Genomic DNA, 18,842 nt, shown 5'->3' with positions numbered 1-18,842 from the left:
CATCTTCATGTAAACCTTGTAATATAAGAGAGAAAAGGCATAAGTATTGTGATATAATGTGTAATAACATCCCATAATGCAATAAATATCAATATAAAAGCATGATGCAAAATGGAAGTATCACCCCCCCCCTCATGAGTCGGAGGAGGAGATTTGTTGGGATATCCTCCTCATGTGGGCTGTGAGGAGACGACCATTTGAAGACTTTTAGGCAGCCCAAAGAGGTGCAAAAGCACACTACCCATTAGGGTTATGACCTAGGGTCAATTACTTTATACATGAGAGGATGGGGATGCTTTACCCTCCATCCAGCAACCACCACCAAGGATGACGAAAATCAGTTCGCCTCCATTGGAGAGGAAGAGAAAAAACCAAGAGAGAAAGATTGAAGGAAGAAGCAAAGGGAGCTCCTCCCCAAGGTTGTGATGATCCAAATCCACTACCTTTTCTTCTTCAAGCTGCAATTCTATCATCTTTGGTGAGATTGTTTCAATCTTTAGCTCTTGAGCACCAAAACTTGTTGTGTTCATCTAAGATTCGGAAATCTTGATGTATGAGATCCTCTAGTGTTATCTAGAGAAGAACTTGTTGTATCCCACATTGGATAATAGTGGAAGAGGATTTGAGTGGCTTCAGCCCATGGTTTTTCCCCTCAAGTTGGGGGCTTTCCACATAAATCTGGTGTCTCTGTAATTGATGTTTGTTGTTGTCAAAAGTTACTTCTACCATCAGATATAGTCTGAGGAGCGTCTTGTGTGCTGAGTAACATATTTTACCTCCAAATATGCCGCTCCATATGGTTCCTTCCGTGCTAAGCAATGATCCTTGAGTTAGTACATTGATGTGGTGTTGAGATTACTTTGTTTTTGCTGCAGTTTTTAGTTAACCACAAGTGCATTTGTGTGCTAATTCTCAACAGAAGATGGTGAAGGAGAACCATGCAATGTACGAGAATCATGCAATGTACGGAGGCTTGATTGATGCAATGACGGTGGCCTCAAGATGTTGTGTTCGGCGCACGATTCTCAAGGCGTGGTTTTATTATCACCTTTGTTGGACGGCTCACGCCTGCTCATCTCCACGGCTTTGTTCTCTCCCTTCGGGTGAGGTGGTGCAATGCTAGGCAAGGCGTCTTTCGTCCTCCTCCTGAAGCTTGTCAGTGGTCTCCACGCTCCTCCTTGGATGTGCCATGCTGGATAGCTTGCTCGGTGGAGGTCGGTGAGGAGTTCCTTCGTGCGATGTACCCTTTGTAGGCATTTGCTTGACGTGTTGGCCCATGGTGTTACTCATCTGTTTACAACCTCTGACATTTTAACCACCGGTGAGGGCTTCATGCCCTTTGTATCTAGTTTTGCCTTATTTTTCCTAATTAATTAGGCAACTATTTTCTTATGCAAGACCCCATACTTCTCTCCGTTTTACTAAAAAAACGCTCATTCCCCGTTCGCAACCTCAACAAGTAGTCCATGTTTGTCGCATGGCTGCCTCAATAGCTAGTCGATTGTGATAGGGTTGGCATGCGACACCAGCACTGGAGGTTGTCGTCGACAGATCTTAGTTAACGATGCATATATACCGACTTAAAAAGGAGGAGACATAGACTACGGGATAAGTAAAGGACGGTCGCGGTAGAGTATACGGCGGATGAGAAGGGACCGGCAGCGGCAACTGGACAATCGAGCGTGCTGGACTTCAGTTATTATTATTTTCGAAACGGAGCCAGACTTCAGTTATGATGAGGGAAACGTTTCTATACGGCGGACCGGCCGAGCGTTCGGCCGGTCGAGCCACGTGCGTTCGATTGCAGATTGTATACGAGACACGTTACCTGGCACTGGGCCCACGCACTGCTCCACGCGTCGCCCTCCTTTCCCCTGGCATATCTCTTACTAGCGCTGGACCTTATCCATTCAGTTCCCTCGATCCATTTCTCTCAGCTCTACGAAAAATCAACCCCAGATCCAACGCGCACTAGCCCCAAATCTCGACGACCGCCGTTGCCGCAAATTCCAGTGACGCCGGCGACCTCCGCGTCCCACATCCCATCCTCTCTCTCTCTTGTTCCAAGCCGCATGACCTTCACTCCGTTTTTGTTGCGAGTCAAGCACGGGAGCTGGAACCACCTGCGGCTCGTGCCGAGTCGTCGGTGCACCGGCTACCGCCTGATCCGGAGTTGAACCAGCACCGCGAGGTGTTGCAACCGGAGCTGGAACCGGCGAACTTCAGAGCTACCAACCGTGCAGGTGGTGATTTTAGCTGCGCCTTTTTGTTGCATTTTGGTGGAACCAGTGTTCTGTTTTGCTGGAACTAGCTTTTTTGTTTGCTACAATCGAACCACTGGGATCCCCTGTTGATTTTATTTGCTGGAACCAATGTTTTTTTCAGTTGGAATTAGCAATCCTTTTTGCTACAACCTTTTATGTTTTGCTACAAGCCTACAATCGAACCACTTGGAGTCTCCCTGCTGAGTTATTTATTTGCTAGAAGCATTCTTTATTTTTGTTGGAAATAGCAATCCTTTTTGCTACAAATCAACCACCAGATTTTCTTCACTGTTTTTTTTGTTGGAACCGATTTCTTTTTTTGCTGGAACCTGCTAATGTTTTTGCTTCAACGGAATCAGCCGGCGAATAAGTTGCATCCACACCGACCAGGTCTGGAATCGGACGAGCAGGCAAGTCGTTTTGCTGGAACCGGCCTTTTGTTTTGCTACAACCGACAAAGTTTTTGCTGCTTCGGCGAGGTGTTTCATTGCGACAGTCAGCGGCGACGGCGGTGATGTATTTTGTTGGAACTGTATTTGATTTTTGCTACTACCGGTGACAGTGGCTTTTTTGCTGATGAATTTTGTTTTTTTTGCTGGAACATGGTGGTGGGAGCTGATGATGCGTCAAACCAGAGTTGGACGATGAAGGCGATGCTACAACCTTCATCAGTAGATGCTACAACCTTCAATGGCGGGAGCTATAAGCAGCGATGGCGAGATGAAAAAGCTATGACCATGGAGTCGATTTGCTCGGACGGGGGACGGCGGTGGTAGCGGAGCTGCAACAGCGGCTGGTGGTGGAGATGGGACGGTGTGCCCCCGTGCTGCAACCATGGGGCGGTCAGCGCGGCGATAGCGACCTCTGGCGCGCCGGCACAAGCAAACCGACGGCGAGCGCGGATGAGGAGGAGCGCAACCGGATGAGGATGAGCGATTGCGCTAGGCTCTGTCCCCTTTTCTTTTTTTCCTTTTTGTTTAGATGAACGAGATCGTACGGTTTAAAAGTGACGTATCGTGCAGTAGCGCAGCGACCGGCCCAAATTTGGGCCGGCGCACCGGCGCCTATCACTCGCCTTATGATAAAGGGAAAAGAGAGTATAGATTGTCAACTCGTATTTGCATTTTTTTTATGTGGAAAAAATAATGCACGGAAGGAGAAAAACAGAAGAACCGTCTGATGCTTGCCGCGTCCGCTAGTTTTTTTTAGGTGAGCTAGAAAATGTCTTGAGCAGGGAAGACGCGTCCAGGCTGGTACTACTACTTTCCACGGGAAAATGCGTCGACTAGTCTTCGCGCCAGAACAGCCAAATTGGCGGGAACTGAGATGCTACGCCTGGTGGGTACGGTCTGCCGCGCCAGTTGGAGAACCTATGGGCCAACAACGAGGCCGACACGATTAAGAAACGGAGGCCAGAAATGTGTGACTTCGGGATGATCTTCTTCACAGCGACCTGCGAGCAGGCCGTTTGCCGGCCGACGCGTTCCGTGAACCTCTCCACCACCCGGGCCGGGTCATTAAATGGCCTGGTGCTGTTTTTCTTCTTCATGTTTTTTCCTTTTCCTTTCCGATCTTTTTCTTTTTCATTCATCATTTCTATTTTTTCTTGCTTCTTTCTACTTTTATCATCACTATTTTTAATTTGGATTTTTTAGTTTTTATATTGTTTCAATGTGTGTTCATCAATAGAGGACATAATTTATATGTATGATACCCGCAACAAAAGTATATATGTTATGATATTTTTTGTTCACAAATTAATATAGTTTGTTGAAACGTCAATTGGAATAATTTTAGAGCATAAATTAATATCATGATGGTCCCGAACACAAATAATGTAAGAATCAAGACATCATATCCATGCCTATTTTAATTCTAGTGTTTACACCCCTAAGTTTGTTAAGGTCCGATTTACAAAAACTGGATTTTAATTCACTCGCAAGAACTTGTTAGAGCCACTGTCGTAGTGCAAATGCTCTCGTGGGTTCGATAACTCAGGGTCAGTCCTTACGAAAAATGCAGGGAAACCTTCGCTATCCAAACCGTATATCAAAGGGCATTGATACATATCTAACGTATCTATAATTTTTGAAGTGTTCATGCTATATTACAATGATTATATATAGTTTTGGCACAATTTTATATTATTTTTATTGGACTAACTTATTAACTAGTGCACAGAGCCAATTGTTGCTTTCTGCATGTTTTTAGCTTTTAAGAGAATCTTTATTTGGGGAGCTCAAAAATACACGGGGAAGATTTCTTTTGGAAAATAAGAGACCCAATAGACCTGGATACACCTTGAGAGGAGCTCCAGACTTTTTCCCCACATGGTCACCCCTAGGGGCGTGGTGAACCCGTCTGGGAGCTATGGAGGTCGGTCGGGGTTGCCCTTTGGAGGGTAGCTTCCCTCAAAAGTCGAGGAACCACCATAAAAATTTCATTTTTTTCCTACTTACGGATCTCCGGGGGTCAATAAAACCGTGAAACCTCACAAATTTCAACATGAAAAGAGAGACAAAAAGTTCCAAGATCCAATCTTGGGGGTGGCTGTCGTCTCCCGGAGGCCAAGAACACCATGGACCAGAGAGGGAACCTTCTCCCATCTAGGGAGAATTTCAAGAAAGAAGAAGGATGTGTGGGCCTTTCTACCCCTCTCTTTCGATGGCGCCGGTGTGCCGCCGGAGGAACTATCATCACCGCCATCGTCTTCATCAATTTCGCCGTCTTCATCAACATCTTCATCACCTTCCTCCTTCTCTATACAATGGTTCACTCTCCCACAAACCTTTGTAATCCATTGCTTGAACATGTTGTCCGATGCTATATATTATTTAACAATGATCTATTGCATCTCTATTATGACTGAGTAGATTATGATTGTCTTGTGGTTAATTGGTGAATTGCTATGGTTGGTTTTAGTTGCATGTTGTTATGCCGTTGTCCTTTGGTTCTCATCATATGAGCGCACACGTGGATCACATCTTATGGTTAGTAGTATGTTGATAGGACTGTATACCTTGCCACACCATAGAAATTGATGCATATGGGATAAACGGTGACCAGTATATCTTAAAGTTATGGTTCAGTTTATCTTAATGAACTTGTTAGTATTTGTGGATGTTTGCTAATAGTTTCAATAATAATTACGTATGATTCCAAGTATGGATAGTATGTTAGAAAAGGCCTCTCCTACATATAAAACTGCAATGATGACGACCGGTCTAGTAATTTAGCCAATTGCCTGGGGACAATTTTGCACCACATACGACCACCACTTTTTCACGTTCGCTATGTATTGTTCTTTTACAAAACAACACCTAACTTTTATTTATGGGTTTTAATTATCTTGCAAAACTATTCTTTGATACCAAGTACTTCTAGTTTTACTTCCTAGGTAAAGCAAACACTTGGTGTACATATGATTGTATCAGTGACATATAGGACCTAAGAAAATACGAATCTTATCTTTCACTCCTACCACCTCTATATTTGGAAAGTGCTATGACAATTCCTTGCACCCAGGGATTACCAACCTCTTTTCTGGCATCATTTTCCGCGAGCAATATGTAGACAAACTACTTTCTTATTGAGCCTAAAATTTGGAATGGAATTTAAAAATTGTTAGTTGTCTATTCGCCCACCCCTCTAGTCGACGATACTGATCTTTTCAGTAGCCTCGTCTTTTCATATTAGGTACGACTTCTTTCAGACCTTTCGCTACTGCTAGTACCAAAAGGAGATGCTCCGAGTGAAGGGACGCTCGTATTGGGTGTCAAGGGCACGTTTGTTTGTCCCCAAAAGGATATGCTCCTTGGACCACCTAAGGGTCAATTCGGACACTCTTTGAACTTATAGTGTGTTCCCTCGTCTGCACCTCGAGGTTGTTCAAATTGCTCTACATCTTCAAAATCATCGACAAACACCCTAGCCAAGGTGAGGGGCATCAGAACATTGTGGATGAGTTTGCCCATTGGCGAAGCGACTGTGCGTGTTGCGACATCTTTTAGTTGGCCATCCATCATGGCTTGAAGAGTTCACTGGGCGTCCCCGCAGAAGGGAGCGGTGGCGCGACCGCCTGTTGGACTATAAAGCCTTCTCGTCACTCGGTCGTAAGCCATCTCTCTCTCTCTCTCTCTCTCTCTCTCTCTCCCTCCCTCCCTCCCTCCCTCCCTCCCTCTCTCTCTCTCTCTCGCTCCGGCCGCCCTTACCCATCTGTTCGATGTGCAGCTCCTCTGCGGCGGCTCCCCTTGCGCGCTACTCATGGACCGGCCTGGGGATTTGGTCAGGATCTGTGTGTTACCCGCACAAGTCGCCCGAGAGTTGGCCTGGTCGAGTTGATCTGGGGATTTACGGGAGAGAGGAAGTGAGTGATACCTTCGACCGCTTCGTAGGTGAGGTGAGAGGGAGTGGTGGGTCGTGGGCTCACGATGTTCGCTCGCTCTATCATTGGAGCGAACAAATCCAGGTGATGGCATGGCTATCATCTGTGTGCCAAGATTAGTGCGCTAGATCCAACGACGACAAATGTTTTCGATACAAGTGACTAAAAATCTGATACTATTGTTTTTCGAAAAAACTAATGCCCACACGTGTGGGCGTTTGCACATCACCCACACACCTTCATCACCACTTATTTTGCCACGTATGAATAGATGACATCAACAGAAATCTTTTTGGTTCTCGACTTAAAAATGTTTTATCTCCTAATTAAAAAATCAAATTAAAAATCTGTTTTCACCATTAAACCCGTCTCGACGAGATCTTCAAAATTAGACCCCATGTTGATATGTTTCGATGAATTTTTTTTTGCCCAGAAGTTGCCATAATGTTTACACTGTAGTGGCCATAGTGCTTAAACTAAAGTTGCCATGTGACAATTTTAGTTTGTAGAGCATGACAATTTTAGTTTTTTTATGATGGCAATTCCAGTACTTTGATCATGAAAATATTTTTTTTGTATGAACCATGACAATTTTAAGTGCATGTATCATGACAATTTTAGTTTATGGTACATGACAAGTCTAGTTTCTTAATTCTCCGTTTTATAAGATGTCAAAATTTACTTTTAAATGTAGAACAAAATAGTTAAAACATATGATGGCAACTTCGGTGTAAACATCATGGCAATTCATGTGTAATAGACATGGCAACTTTTAAACAAAAAAAATTCATCGAAATATATCGATATGAGATCTAGTTTCAAAGATGGATTGTGAAAACAGATCTTCAATCGGATTTTTTATTTAAGAGATAAAACGGATCCTAATCGGATTTTGCGAGCGTCCCATCCTGCATTTCCCCGACGCATCAAGATCCGCGCCACCTCACGCGCAAGCGGCCCCAACCGTCGGATCTCACTGGGGGGCCACGCTGTCCCGACCGGTTCCACCTTCTCCGCCACGTCGCGCCCCCTCCCGTTCCGTAACCACCACCTCCCCCCTTTGCCCCCTTCCCTCCCATGGCCATCGCGTGCTTGTCCCTCCCCTCACCCTCTCCCACCCCCGAGAAACCCTAGACCCCCTCCCTCGGCGTCGGCCTCGCGGAGGGTCGGCGGCATGTCGCCGCAGGCGGCGGCGGCGCTCGGGTTCCTCCTGCCCACCTGCTGGGAGATCGAGGTCACCTGCGCCGCGGCCATGCTCATCGTCGCGCTCTACGCCGCCTACGAGCTCCTCGGCCCGCGCGCCCCGCCCGCGGGCGCCGACGACCTCGCCCTCGCGCGGGACCTCGACGGCGCCGACAAGGTAAGCAAGCACCGGCGGTTGCCTGGGGTCCGTCAGTGGGGAAATTTTTGGGCGGTTACGGCATGCGCCGATGAACGATCACCCGTGCTAACGTTGCTAGCGTTTTTGGTTTGGCTTTGTCTGTTCCGCGCGCGGGGATTGCTGCTCAGTACTCCACGGGGCCGTCGGCGTACGTGGTGAAGGTGAGGCTGATCAGCCCCTTGTCTCTGATTTTGTTGCGCCCCCCTGATTGTGATTGACTCTGTGAGCGGTCGTGTGACTTGGGTGCGTGCCTGTAACAGCTGGAGCTGCTAGCCGCGAAGAATTTGATCGCGGCGAACTTGAATGGGACCTCGGACCCTTATGCGCTCATCACCTGCGGCGAAGAGAAGCGTTTCAGGTTCGGTTCAGTATTTATATGTACATTCTCTTCTGCAATGCTGTCGATTCTAGTTAGTTTGGATGATTTGACTTATGGTTACAGCATTATCAGACTATAGGTTTAGGAAGAACTCTGTTCCTGATACATTCCTGACTAAAAACTTAGCAATGGCCATCACACGGTCATATGACTCATCAAAGGTTTTTCATTGGAAAATGACCTTGTCTCCTGGAATTTAGGCTGCACAATACTCAATAAACCACTTTTTTAGGGAAAAACATTTACTGATTGAATTGAAGTACGGAAGAGAGGATTGTAACAGCATTTCATTTGATTTTTTTTAGAGAAGGAGCATTTCATTTGATGACCTGTACAGATAACTATATGTGTGAGTAAACTAGGTTCAAGCTTCATCCAACAACCAATCGAACGCGTTGCCCAAAAGGTTCTGCTGGCGGCTAATGCTGTCCTTTTAAGGTCACAGTAAAACCAAGTTAAATGATGAATTATTGCTACTCACTAGATCATTAGACGAGAGATGGGAGGTGGCTCAGTTTAGACAACTACCAATCGGTGTATAGGAGTGATTCGGCGCAGGAGAAGTTCAGTTCATAGATCTAAATTGCAGATGACATAATTTGGAGATGAATGAATGTGGTTGCTCTCAGGATTGCCGGAAATCCGTTGAAGGAGAGAAAGGGGTTGGGGTCTTAAGTAGACTGATGTAACTCATCGACCCTAAAAATATTTCTGTAGGAAAAGCAATGGTGGAAGGGGGTTGACGGAAACAATTTCAAATAAACACTCCTAATATTAGATAATTTTATTCTGCTTAATAGAATTTTGGAGTCAAGTAGGTAATTTTGTAGTGCTCTACTTATCCCCTTGGTTTCATCTCTTAACACCTTACAGCTCCATGGTTCCTGGCTCAAGAAACCCAATGTGGGGAGAGGAATTCAATTTTGTTGTTGACTCTCTTCCTGTAAAGGTTATTACCAGCCCTTTCCTTAAGAAATCCATTTCTTGCAATATTTTCTTGGAGACCCTCCTTAAGAACAGTCATATCGATCACAAGAAGTCTTTTCGATTGGTGTTATCGATGGTAGTTCGTCAAAGATACACTCACACATTTGTTCTGTACACTATCGCAGATACAGGTGAAAATATATGATTGGGACATTGTATGGAAGAGCACAACACTTGGTTCTGTTACTGTTCCAGTCGAGTCTGAGGGGCAGAGCGGACCAGTTTGGTATACACTTGACAGCTCTTCAGGTCAGGTAATTGGTTTCTATGGAGCAACTTGGTTTATCAGAATGATTATTTCTTCCAGTTATCATATCATTTTTGTTTTGTTTTGTTAGGTTTGTCTCCATATTAAGGCAATCAAGGTTCATGAGACTTCCTCCAGGTAAATATCTCACCTATTATTAATTTGCTCTGAAGTTTTTTTAAATTATTTTAGATGTGAAAATTTGCATATTTCAACAGCTTTGGCATGTTGCAGTCACTTGCTTCACTATTTTTACTTTGTCCCTTTGGACAACACAAGAAAACTATAACGTGGTCTTGTCAGCAATTTTCTGACATTTCATTTTTGGTGTGTTTTAGGGCTCTAAACAACACTGCCGAGGCTGATGCTCGTAGAAGGATTTCCTTAGACAAACAAGGCCCTACTGTAGTTCACCAAAAGCCAGGTCATTTGCAGACAATTTTTGGGCTCCCTCCAGATGAGGTAAGTACCTACGGCTGCTACTGCTAATTAAATAATGCATAGGTCTGCTAGCAGTGTTTCCAACTTGCAAGAGCTAACTGTTTCTTGCTTTCTTTGTCATTCAGGTTGTTGAACACAGCTATTCATGTGCACTTGAGAGATCATTTCTATACCACGGTCGCATGTATGTTTCTTCATGGCACATTTGCTTCCATTCAAACGTCTTCTCTAAGCAGATTAAGGTACGCTCACATTCAGTATTTTTCAATTGCATCCTTTGATTGGGGGATTTACTTGGTTCGTTATGTTCACTTAATGTTTTCCATGCTTCTCAGAAAAGATTCATTTTCTAGTGCTGTGTTGATTATTTGTTGGATAGCATTGTAAATGAGGAAACAATAGGATAACAGAGTTAATGTAGAAATACTGATCTTGTCGTTTTCTTCTAATGTTGATGATCGTATCCTTTTGTCCTGTGGTTCTTAAATGGTAATCCATCTGTAAACAAATACAAGACGTTTTAGATCACTAAAGTACTCCCTCCGATCCATATTGCTTGTCGCAGCTTTAGTAATATGGATCGGAGGGAGTACTATAGTGATCTAAAACGTCTTATATTTGTTTACAGAGGGAGTACTACTTATATGACCTTGTCCTGTTGATTATGATCCGATAAAATGCCATCGCAAGATAGGCTATGCTGTCTAATAATTAATCGTGATTCGGATATAAGACCTGAATGACTTTTGTTGTTCCAGTATTTCCATAGTTGAGGTGCTAAATTTGTTGTTTCATATACTTGTCAGTAATCATTCTAGAAACAATTGATTCCAGTGTACTTGCTGAACAAGATTTATGTCTCTTGTTCTCAGTGGTATTTCTGGCCACACTAGCAGGAATCCAGTACCATATTTGACTGTTACAGCTGCCAGTACCACGATCAGTAGAAAAAAATCTGTTGAATTCCAGCTTGATAGAAATGTAATTTCCCCACTGGCTGCTATACGCCAGTTTGCCTCATAAGTCTGAATCACTGAAGCTACCAATCCTGGTCAACAATAGCATTTTCTGTGTGTATTCCGATGCCATCTAGATTGGGTTGGATAAGTTTACGATCCTACGAGCTGCAGAAAGTTTAGCTTTGTTAAGCTAGAAAGCTTGTCTTAGAAACGTATCCATTTTCTTACATTGGCTGTGGTACATCGTGTGACTGATAACATGTTTTTCTTATGTATGAAGGTTATGCTCCCTTTGAGAGATATTGATGAGGTGAGCCTTGCCCTACTCCTTTTTGTAATATACTGCACCATTTTCTTGCTAAAAATGTAATGATCACTTCTGTCCCTTTTTTTTACAAGCAGATAAGAAGAAGCCAGCATGCAGTTATTAATCCAGCAATTACGATATTTCTTCGAACGGGAGCTGGAGGACATGGAGTTCCTCCCTTAGGATGCCCTGATGGTAGGATTTAACACTCACAATCTTGCATAGTCAGTTAGTCACACAAACCTTTTGCATCTTTCTTGATTCTTCCGCTGGCACTAAACATGGATAATGCTGCAAACTTAAAGCCCTTTCACTGCTTTGCAATGCTCAGTTGTCAAATCTCATCCTATTGTCTGGCACTATAAATCATGACGCCTTCTAATTTCATTATGGCTATCCAGCTAAACTAGGTATATACTACATACATAATGTGGTTTTCTCTATTTTTCAGTTTGACACGTAGTTTTCTGCTCCCATCCAATCTTGAACTTCCAGTTCCACCTTTTGGATCTTGATGCCTGCTTCTGTTTCTCAGCAGCATCAACATGTTTGGTATTACTACTTATTAGTCCATGACTTGATGTAGATTTTAGTTTTGTGAGTGCAGATTGCAAGATTCCACCATGAATTGGGCTGTAGATTTATCTTGATGCAAAATTTGTTGCAAACTTAAGAAGTGTGGATGGAGCTATTGATTATGCATTTATGCTAGAAAACAGAATAAGAGGGCACTGATAACCAAAATTACAATATTCACACAATTTCTGGAGGCTGGCAAAAGGACTGGAAATGGTAATCTAGATAAGATGGGATGTTTTGTCATTTGCTTTATGTCACCTTATATTATTTTTGCAGGAAGGGTTAGGTACAAATTTGCATCGTTTTGGAACAGAAACCACACATTTAGAGCATTGCAACGAGCTGTGAAGAACTTCCATGCAATGATAGAGGCTGAGAAGCAGGTAGTGACAAACTGCCCTTTTTGTACATATTTTCAAGTAAGAATTTAAATATAGGATGCATGTTGCTGTTGTGTATCGGCAATCTTACTGTTGGTGCACTAGTTTTGAAGCGTGCTTTCTGCTTGTTTTGCTGTTCATGGTAGGCTTTGGTTTACATGATTGTGATCTCCATAAACTGCTTGTCTGAATTGATGATAGTTTTTAATATATTTGGTTTTTGGATTATAGGAACGTGCTCAATCTGCATTGCGCGCACTCAGTAGCTCAAGAAAAAATAGCAGCAAGGAGATAAATGTTCCAGAAGATTGTGCTGACTTAACAGGGCAACTACAACCTTTTGTCAAAGAAGAAGTTCTAGTCTCTGTATTTAATGTAATGATGGCTAACTGTATCTTCCATGATTTTGCAGTTGATAACAGAACTAATTATTTAATTCAATCTCATTGCAGGGAACATTCCCGTGCACTGCAGAAGAGTTTTTTAATAATCTATTAAGTGATGACTCAAGTTACATAACAGAATATAGGACAGCTCGTCAGGATAAAGATATCAACGTAAGTATCCAGCAGAGTACCAGCTCTTTCAGTCATGAATTATTGCTGACTAGAAATGTCTCTTTTCGCAGCTGGGCCAGTGGCATGTTGCCGACGAGTATGATGGTCAGGTGAGAGAACTTAACTGTAAATCCATATGCCATAGTCCGATGTGCCCTCCATATTCAGCAATGACAGAGTGGCAGCATATGGTTCTTTCAGCTAACAAAACCGATCTGGTATGTCTAAGTGCTAAAGTGAACATCCCAATATGATGGGAAATCTTTCTTGAATCATAGTATTACATTATGTTATATACTACTCCATCCGTCCCGTAATATAAGATGTCGTTACAACCAATGTACTCTTATATTATGGGACAGAGGGAGTACTTTAGATCATAATAATACTAATTTCTCACTGGATACTTGTTAGGTATTTGAGACTGTGCAACAAGTACATGATGTTCCATTTGGTTCCTTTTTTGAGGTACTTCATGTTCAGTTAGTCTCTGTGACAGATACATTTATATGTTCTTTTCATTGCAATGAAATCACAACTATGATGTGGTAATATGATTAACCGATGTTCTACTTTTCAGGTACACTGTAGATGGTCTGTGAAAACTATCGATTCTAGTTCGTGCAGTGTTAACATAAGTGCTGGTTAGTGTTTTCTTCTGATCTCCATGTGTAACTTGTGTTCTCTTATTGTACTTTATGTTATGATGTCTGTTCTCAGTTTAAACCGCAAATGAAAATTTGTAATTTGATGGATATGGTGGTTACTCTGCTTGATGGATATGGTGGTTACTCTGCCTTTTTCAGGTGCACATTTCAAGAAATGGTGCATAATGCAGTCTAAAATAAAGAGTGGAGCTGTGGACGAGGTATGGGTTTATCTAGTATTGACCTCTGTTTTGATGATAATCTGCCAGTTGGAATTTAATCTAATTTGTCCACAAACTTAGTAGTAATATGCTAGTGAAATAGATAAGACAGCAACTCTTGGCTCCAGATACACTGCAATCTGGATATGATCAGATTGATTTTGACATTAAAAATACAGAGATTGACTGGCTGGTTATGTAGCTTTTGCTTGCTTGCTTGTTGTAGCGCATAGGAGCATGGGTTCAGAACTTTAGATGCAAAAGGTCTTTGCATGTCGAGATGCAAATACAAATCCCTCATAATTCAATCTTTAGTCTCTGCATGTCGTGATTAAGGTAATTGTGTTTTAAAATATTGCAGTTAAAGAAGGAAGTTCGAGAAATGCTAGAATTTGCGGAGTCGTATATGCAAGAGGTTAGCTCTCCTAACCAACAAGACAAAGATCTTGGCCGGGATACGGCACCAGACACCGATGACATACCTGATGATCAGTAACTATATTTGACCTACCGTCCAGTCCAGTGATAGTTTATAATGTTATTTATACCCAGAAGAAGGCCCGGTGGACCTGACCTGTAACTGTAAGTAACTTAGTCCAAATCTGATATGATGATTGGCTGCCTCAAAGAAGGATGGCTAAGATACCTTGTGGTGTATACTCTCTTGGCTTCTGTATGTATATCTGTGAATTGGCCAATATAGGGCACCTATGAGCATGTCAGTTACTGTTTCTCAAGTTGAACAGCATGTCAGCATCGAGAGGGGGAAAGATCATTTTCAGTTCCGTTTTATGGGAAAAGGAAAGATGCAACCTCAACGTGTTCTTGTACAGCACAGTCTGATGGGCCTGCAGGGGCCCATAGGTCGAAACCCTGTCTGTGCAAGATACCCTGATAGGTGGTGGGCTCTTGCACATGTTTAGACTGGCTAAAAGCATAAGATCAATCTCCCAACAGAAAGAAAATAACATTTCCACGGATCGCGATGCAAAAAAGCACTAATCCACTCCACGCAACCAGCCTTGTGGCCATTCAAACACAGGCGAGCAGACTTTTGCAAGAAAGAAAAACACGCGCGCGCTCACACAAGCAGGCACTTTTTTTTCGAGCTTCATAAGACAGAGGTTGGTGACCGCTGACATGTGTCTAGGACAAGTTGCGGTTTAAGATGGTGAGAAACTGAGAACCTCCGGTGTCATTCATGATGCTTGCTGAATACATACATACAAACGGTTAGGAATTCCACAATGCATGTGCACAGTATAAACACTGAGCAACGCACATGCTATGCTAAAAGTTACTCCATCCGCTCACTATTATAAGATGTTTTTATTTTTTATAAATTGAATGTATGTAGACACTTTTCACTCGCGTGTTTGTTTACTCATTTCAGTTCGTACGTACTTCATAATCAGATATTCAAAACATCTTATAATAGTGAATGGTGGGAGTACTACTACATTTGCTCTTTATGATAGGCCGCTTTTCTCCAATATACTGTGTCCTTTTTTCTTGGCAGCAATGTACTACTGTGTACCTCTATATATGTAACCTGAAGACAAAAGAAAAATGACCCTTTACCCTTAGAAGAAAAAATGACAAATATTCCAGCTAGTGTGTTTGGCAAGATAAATAAGATCATACTGAGATAATGAGTTTTTTTTGAGTTGGGAGATATAATTAACTAATATCGCAAGAGTTATGCACTGAACGCCTTGGAGCTTTATTTTCTGATAGTAATTGTAGGTTACAATTGCATGTAATGTACTATGGACTAGTTTAGCGGTTCTCGAGCCATCAATGATTGGTGAACCGGTGGATCTATTTGCAACTCCTCTGAAAATATCACATCACATTTGGTGTGCATCTTACGAAAGCCGCCGAGGTTCATGTGGGTTTATAATTCGGTAGAAAAAATATTTCAGATCTTATTGAAGTATCTTTACAGAGTGTGGATTTTGTTTGGATCTAATCGAAAATTTTGAGGTAAAAGATAATTGCAGTAACCACCAAAATTTCTGAAATTCTTTGTCTCTAATTTTCTAAAATTCGTATAACCTACTAAATGAACAACCGCAAGATGAAAATGAAGATGAGACGACCCTCTAGTTAAGGGCTGAAGGCGATGTGTGTGAAATACAGTTGTAATAAGGAGAGAAAAGTGAGGGAGTCGGTTGTGGTCTTGTGGATCTAACAATCTACGGACGGCTCATCCCCACACTATCTCCGCGGTCATGTCGCTCAAATACACGGAGGCTGATGGTCGCTAGCTCGGACCAAGGCTGGCGTACAACGAGGTGCCTACGGCGAAGAGTCCTGCATGAGGCGGGGGACACGGGTTGTTCACACCGCTCACACGTGGAGAGTGGGAAGAGATAAAAATATCTGGTGAAAACCAAGTGAAAAGGGTTCTAAAAATTCTAAAAAAAAGGTAACGTCGGAGGGATAAAGTTGTACAAAAAATTAAAAAATTAAATTTAAATTTAAATCCAATCTCTCATGTTTCAACTTTTGTCACCATTCATTGCCGAATTTAGTTTCTTTTTCGCCTCATGTAAGTAATTTATTTATTTATTTATGGAAAAACTCGCATAATTTTTTCGAAGAGAAAGGTCGGGCAAGCCCTTTTATCCCTAGTGGTCACATATGTCTCTATACAAAGAGTGCAACGTACTCCCTAGCTTGCAAAAACATCTTACATTATGGGACGTAGGGAGTAGAGTATATTCTCACGATTTTTTTCAAAACAATCGGTTCACGGACGAGGAGCCTTTGCATCATTGCATGCGTGTGTGGTTATGTACGTTCTTGAGTTGTTGTGATGGCATACCTGTCAGCCCTAAAAGGCAAGCATTCTATACTTGTATTGAGCAGCCAAAACAAGTCACCAGCTTGTCCCGAAAAAGACGAAGCATGTCGCAAAAACAACTCATCACCGAGCCCGACCGAGGACAACCGGACAGGTCTACAGCTAGCGCTCCCAACCGGTTGCCGTCCGTGTCCATGCTAGAGCTAGCCCGCACGTACGTACGTACGCCCGTGGTGAAGCACGCCGCCTGTCGATCACCTCGTCCGTCCAGCTCGATCGGCGGGGCTGGACGTGGGGCAAACCACGGCGGCGCTACACAAAACAGACGGACTGGCAAGGCCGGTGCTGTCCTTCGCTGGATGAAGGCGGTTGGTGAACCGTCAGGCCCGGAGGCTCTGCTCTGGAGGCATGCACGCAGCAGTTGGCCGACGTGCATGTGCATCAGTGCATGTGGCGTCCGGCATTGGGACGGGTCAGCGCCAGATTCCTGGCTGCTGGAGTTGATGGTTTAGAGTATGATATGGTTGGGGTTGGTTCAGGGCCGGTCCTGGGGAGGGGCGAACGGGGCGGCCGCCCCGGGCCCCCAAAAGCCAGGGGCCCCCTCCCAGGTATACGTACGTAGGTATACATACAAGCTTCGACAGGAAAAATTCTATCAGCGCCTCGCTCAGCTTCGCGTGCTAGCCTAGGAAAGTAAATACGTTGGGCCTGGCCCATATTTGCACGTACTCACGTGGAGTCGTGGAGAACTGCAGATCGGAGAGGAAAAGGAATCGTTGCCTCGTTGGATTGATTTCCTGTAATTTAGGAATTAGCTTCGGTCTTTCCTCAAAAAAAAAAAGAGATTAGGATCGGTCGTTCCCTGCCTTTTTCCTGTTCCGCTGTTCCTGTTCGTCTAATCTCTTCGACTCTCCTCACGAACGAACGACGTGACGACTGCAGCAGGCCAGCAGCAGGATCTCTCATCTCTTCGACCGAACAAGTATGTCTCGGCGCGCTCTCTTCCCTCGCATGATCTTGGTCCAATTTCTTTTCTTTCTAATCCTGATTCCCAATTTCTCAATCAATCGAACAGATTAACAGGGAATTGTTTTTAGGGCGCTCAAATCATTGCACCCACGTTGCCAGATTAGATTGTAGAAAGAAGGTAGTATACCATGCCCTAGCAGATTCTCATTATATTAGATGATCTTTTGTACTTAATCTAATATTTTAATTAGCTTTGTGCTAATTTTGAAAGTGAATTGTTCCTTTCAATTTCAGTAGGGTCATGTCGAGTACAGGTAGAAAGTATTCATCTGGAAGTCATAAAAGAAAGAAAGAAGAAGGAGGCAGGTGAGGAGAAAGAAGCATTGAGCGGATCTCTTTTTAAATATTATAAGAGCGATACGAGCACGCCAACTAATCCAGACGAGTTGGCGATAGTTCTTGTGGGTGACCAGACTGATGGCAATCCGGAAGATGATGGTCATACTCCTACAGAAGGCAATGTTGACGTCAACATGGATGATAGCAATGTGAGTGACCATGAGTCCATATTTAATTCATCTGCGGCAGGATCTACTAGTGTTGATGAGGAACCAATTAGTATGGATATTTATGGTCCAAGCAATTAGGGTAATCTTGATAACAAAGCGAGGGACATATTAGTGGAAAGGGGGTCTAAAAGGGAAGAAGAAAACACTAAATACCGGATTTTCTTTACTATGCCTGTTACTATGGCATCAGCTGAAAGAAGTTTTTCGAAGTTGAAGTTGTTGAAGAACTACTTGAGATCTACAATGTCACAAGAGAGGTTAAATGGCTTGGCAACTTTATGCATCCAGAAAAATTTGCATGATGAAATTGATATTGATATTGTCGTTAGTGATTTTATATCTCAGAATGTTAGGAGAAAATTTTGAAGGTAATATGTAATAAATTATGTGATATGCACAATCATTTTGGATGCACTTAATTATTTTCTTTAATACAAATTATACGTACATATGATGATTATTAATTAGGCATTTATACTAAGGGCCCCGAAAGGCCTCGGATCATAGTTTCGCCCCGGGCCCGCAAAATCTTAGGACCGGCCCTGGGTTGGTTGGATCTTCTGAGTGGCGCGACATGCGTCCACAGCTAGTCTTGGGTCGTGCATGGTCACGTAACATGCGGTACGCTACGTCCAGTGGACAGATATACTATCATGTCTACACTGCACACATTGACTGCATGCATGCATGGTTCAGACTTCAGACACTGGCTTGCACGGGATCACTAGTAGTAGTACTACGATCAAAGCTTGACGAAGAATG

General features: G+C 43.2%; 2 protein-coding genes and 1 long non-coding RNA gene across 3 annotated transcripts in view; 2 read left to right on the top strand and 1 right to left on the bottom strand.

The window, feature by feature from the left end:
• The first annotated feature begins 1,894 nt into the window (after positions 1 to 1,894).
• Positions 1,895 to 3,387, top strand: LOC119302485. The gene is made up of 2 exons (XR_005147614.1): positions 1,895 to 2,243; positions 2,624 to 3,387. It is a non-coding gene; the product is annotated as an uncharacterized LOC119302485 (long non-coding RNA).
• Positions 3,388 to 7,722: 4,335 nt separating this feature from the next.
• Positions 7,723 to 14,470, top strand: LOC119302484 (BAG-associated GRAM protein 1-like). The gene is made up of 18 exons (XM_037579518.1): positions 7,723 to 8,008; positions 8,158 to 8,190; positions 8,290 to 8,387; positions 9,282 to 9,357; positions 9,521 to 9,649; positions 9,734 to 9,780; positions 9,981 to 10,104; positions 10,209 to 10,325; positions 11,323 to 11,352; positions 11,445 to 11,544; positions 12,205 to 12,311; positions 12,540 to 12,683; positions 12,761 to 12,865; positions 12,937 to 13,083; positions 13,280 to 13,333; positions 13,446 to 13,509; positions 13,672 to 13,733; positions 14,095 to 14,470. Exons 1-18 carry the CDS (start codon positions 7,823 to 7,825, stop codon positions 14,227 to 14,229), a joined length of 1,758 nt encoding a protein of 585 aa, XP_037435415.1. The 5' UTR covers positions 7,723 to 7,822; the 3' UTR covers positions 14,230 to 14,470.
• Positions 14,471 to 14,879: 409 nt separating this feature from the next.
• The window catches only part of LOC119299842 (putrescine hydroxycinnamoyltransferase 3-like), a 120,011-nt gene continuing 116,048 nt past the window's right edge, over positions 14,880 to 18,842 (bottom strand). The window contains exon 2 of the mRNA XM_037576986.1: positions 14,880 to 14,944. Within this exon, the coding sequence (XP_037432883.1) occupies positions 14,880 to 14,944 (65 nt within the window). The remainder of the gene's footprint in view (positions 14,945 to 18,842) is intronic.

Source organism: Triticum dicoccoides, chromosome 5A (assembly GCF_002162155.2).
Source record: "Triticum dicoccoides isolate Atlit2015 ecotype Zavitan chromosome 5A, WEW_v2.0, whole genome shotgun sequence".
Classification (NCBI taxonomy): domain Eukaryota; kingdom Viridiplantae; phylum Streptophyta; class Magnoliopsida; order Poales; family Poaceae; genus Triticum; species Triticum dicoccoides.
The sequence above is the reverse complement of the archived record's forward strand: the minus strand, read 5'-3'. Positions and strand labels throughout refer to the sequence as shown.

Excerpts from the sequence above, each read along its gene's own strand:
- LOC119302484 (XM_037579518.1), top strand. The coding sequence starts at position 7,823 with ATGTCGCCGCAGGCGGCGGCGGCGCTCGGGTTCCTCCTGCCCACCTGC. Across the intron at positions 9,358-9,520 it reads TTGACTCTCTTCCTGTAAAG|ATACAGGTGAAAATATATGA; the intron begins GTTATTACCAGC and ends ACACTATCGCAG. Across the intron at positions 11,353-11,444 it reads CTTTGAGAGATATTGATGAG|ATAAGAAGAAGCCAGCATGC; the intron begins GTGAGCCTTGCC and ends TTTTACAAGCAG.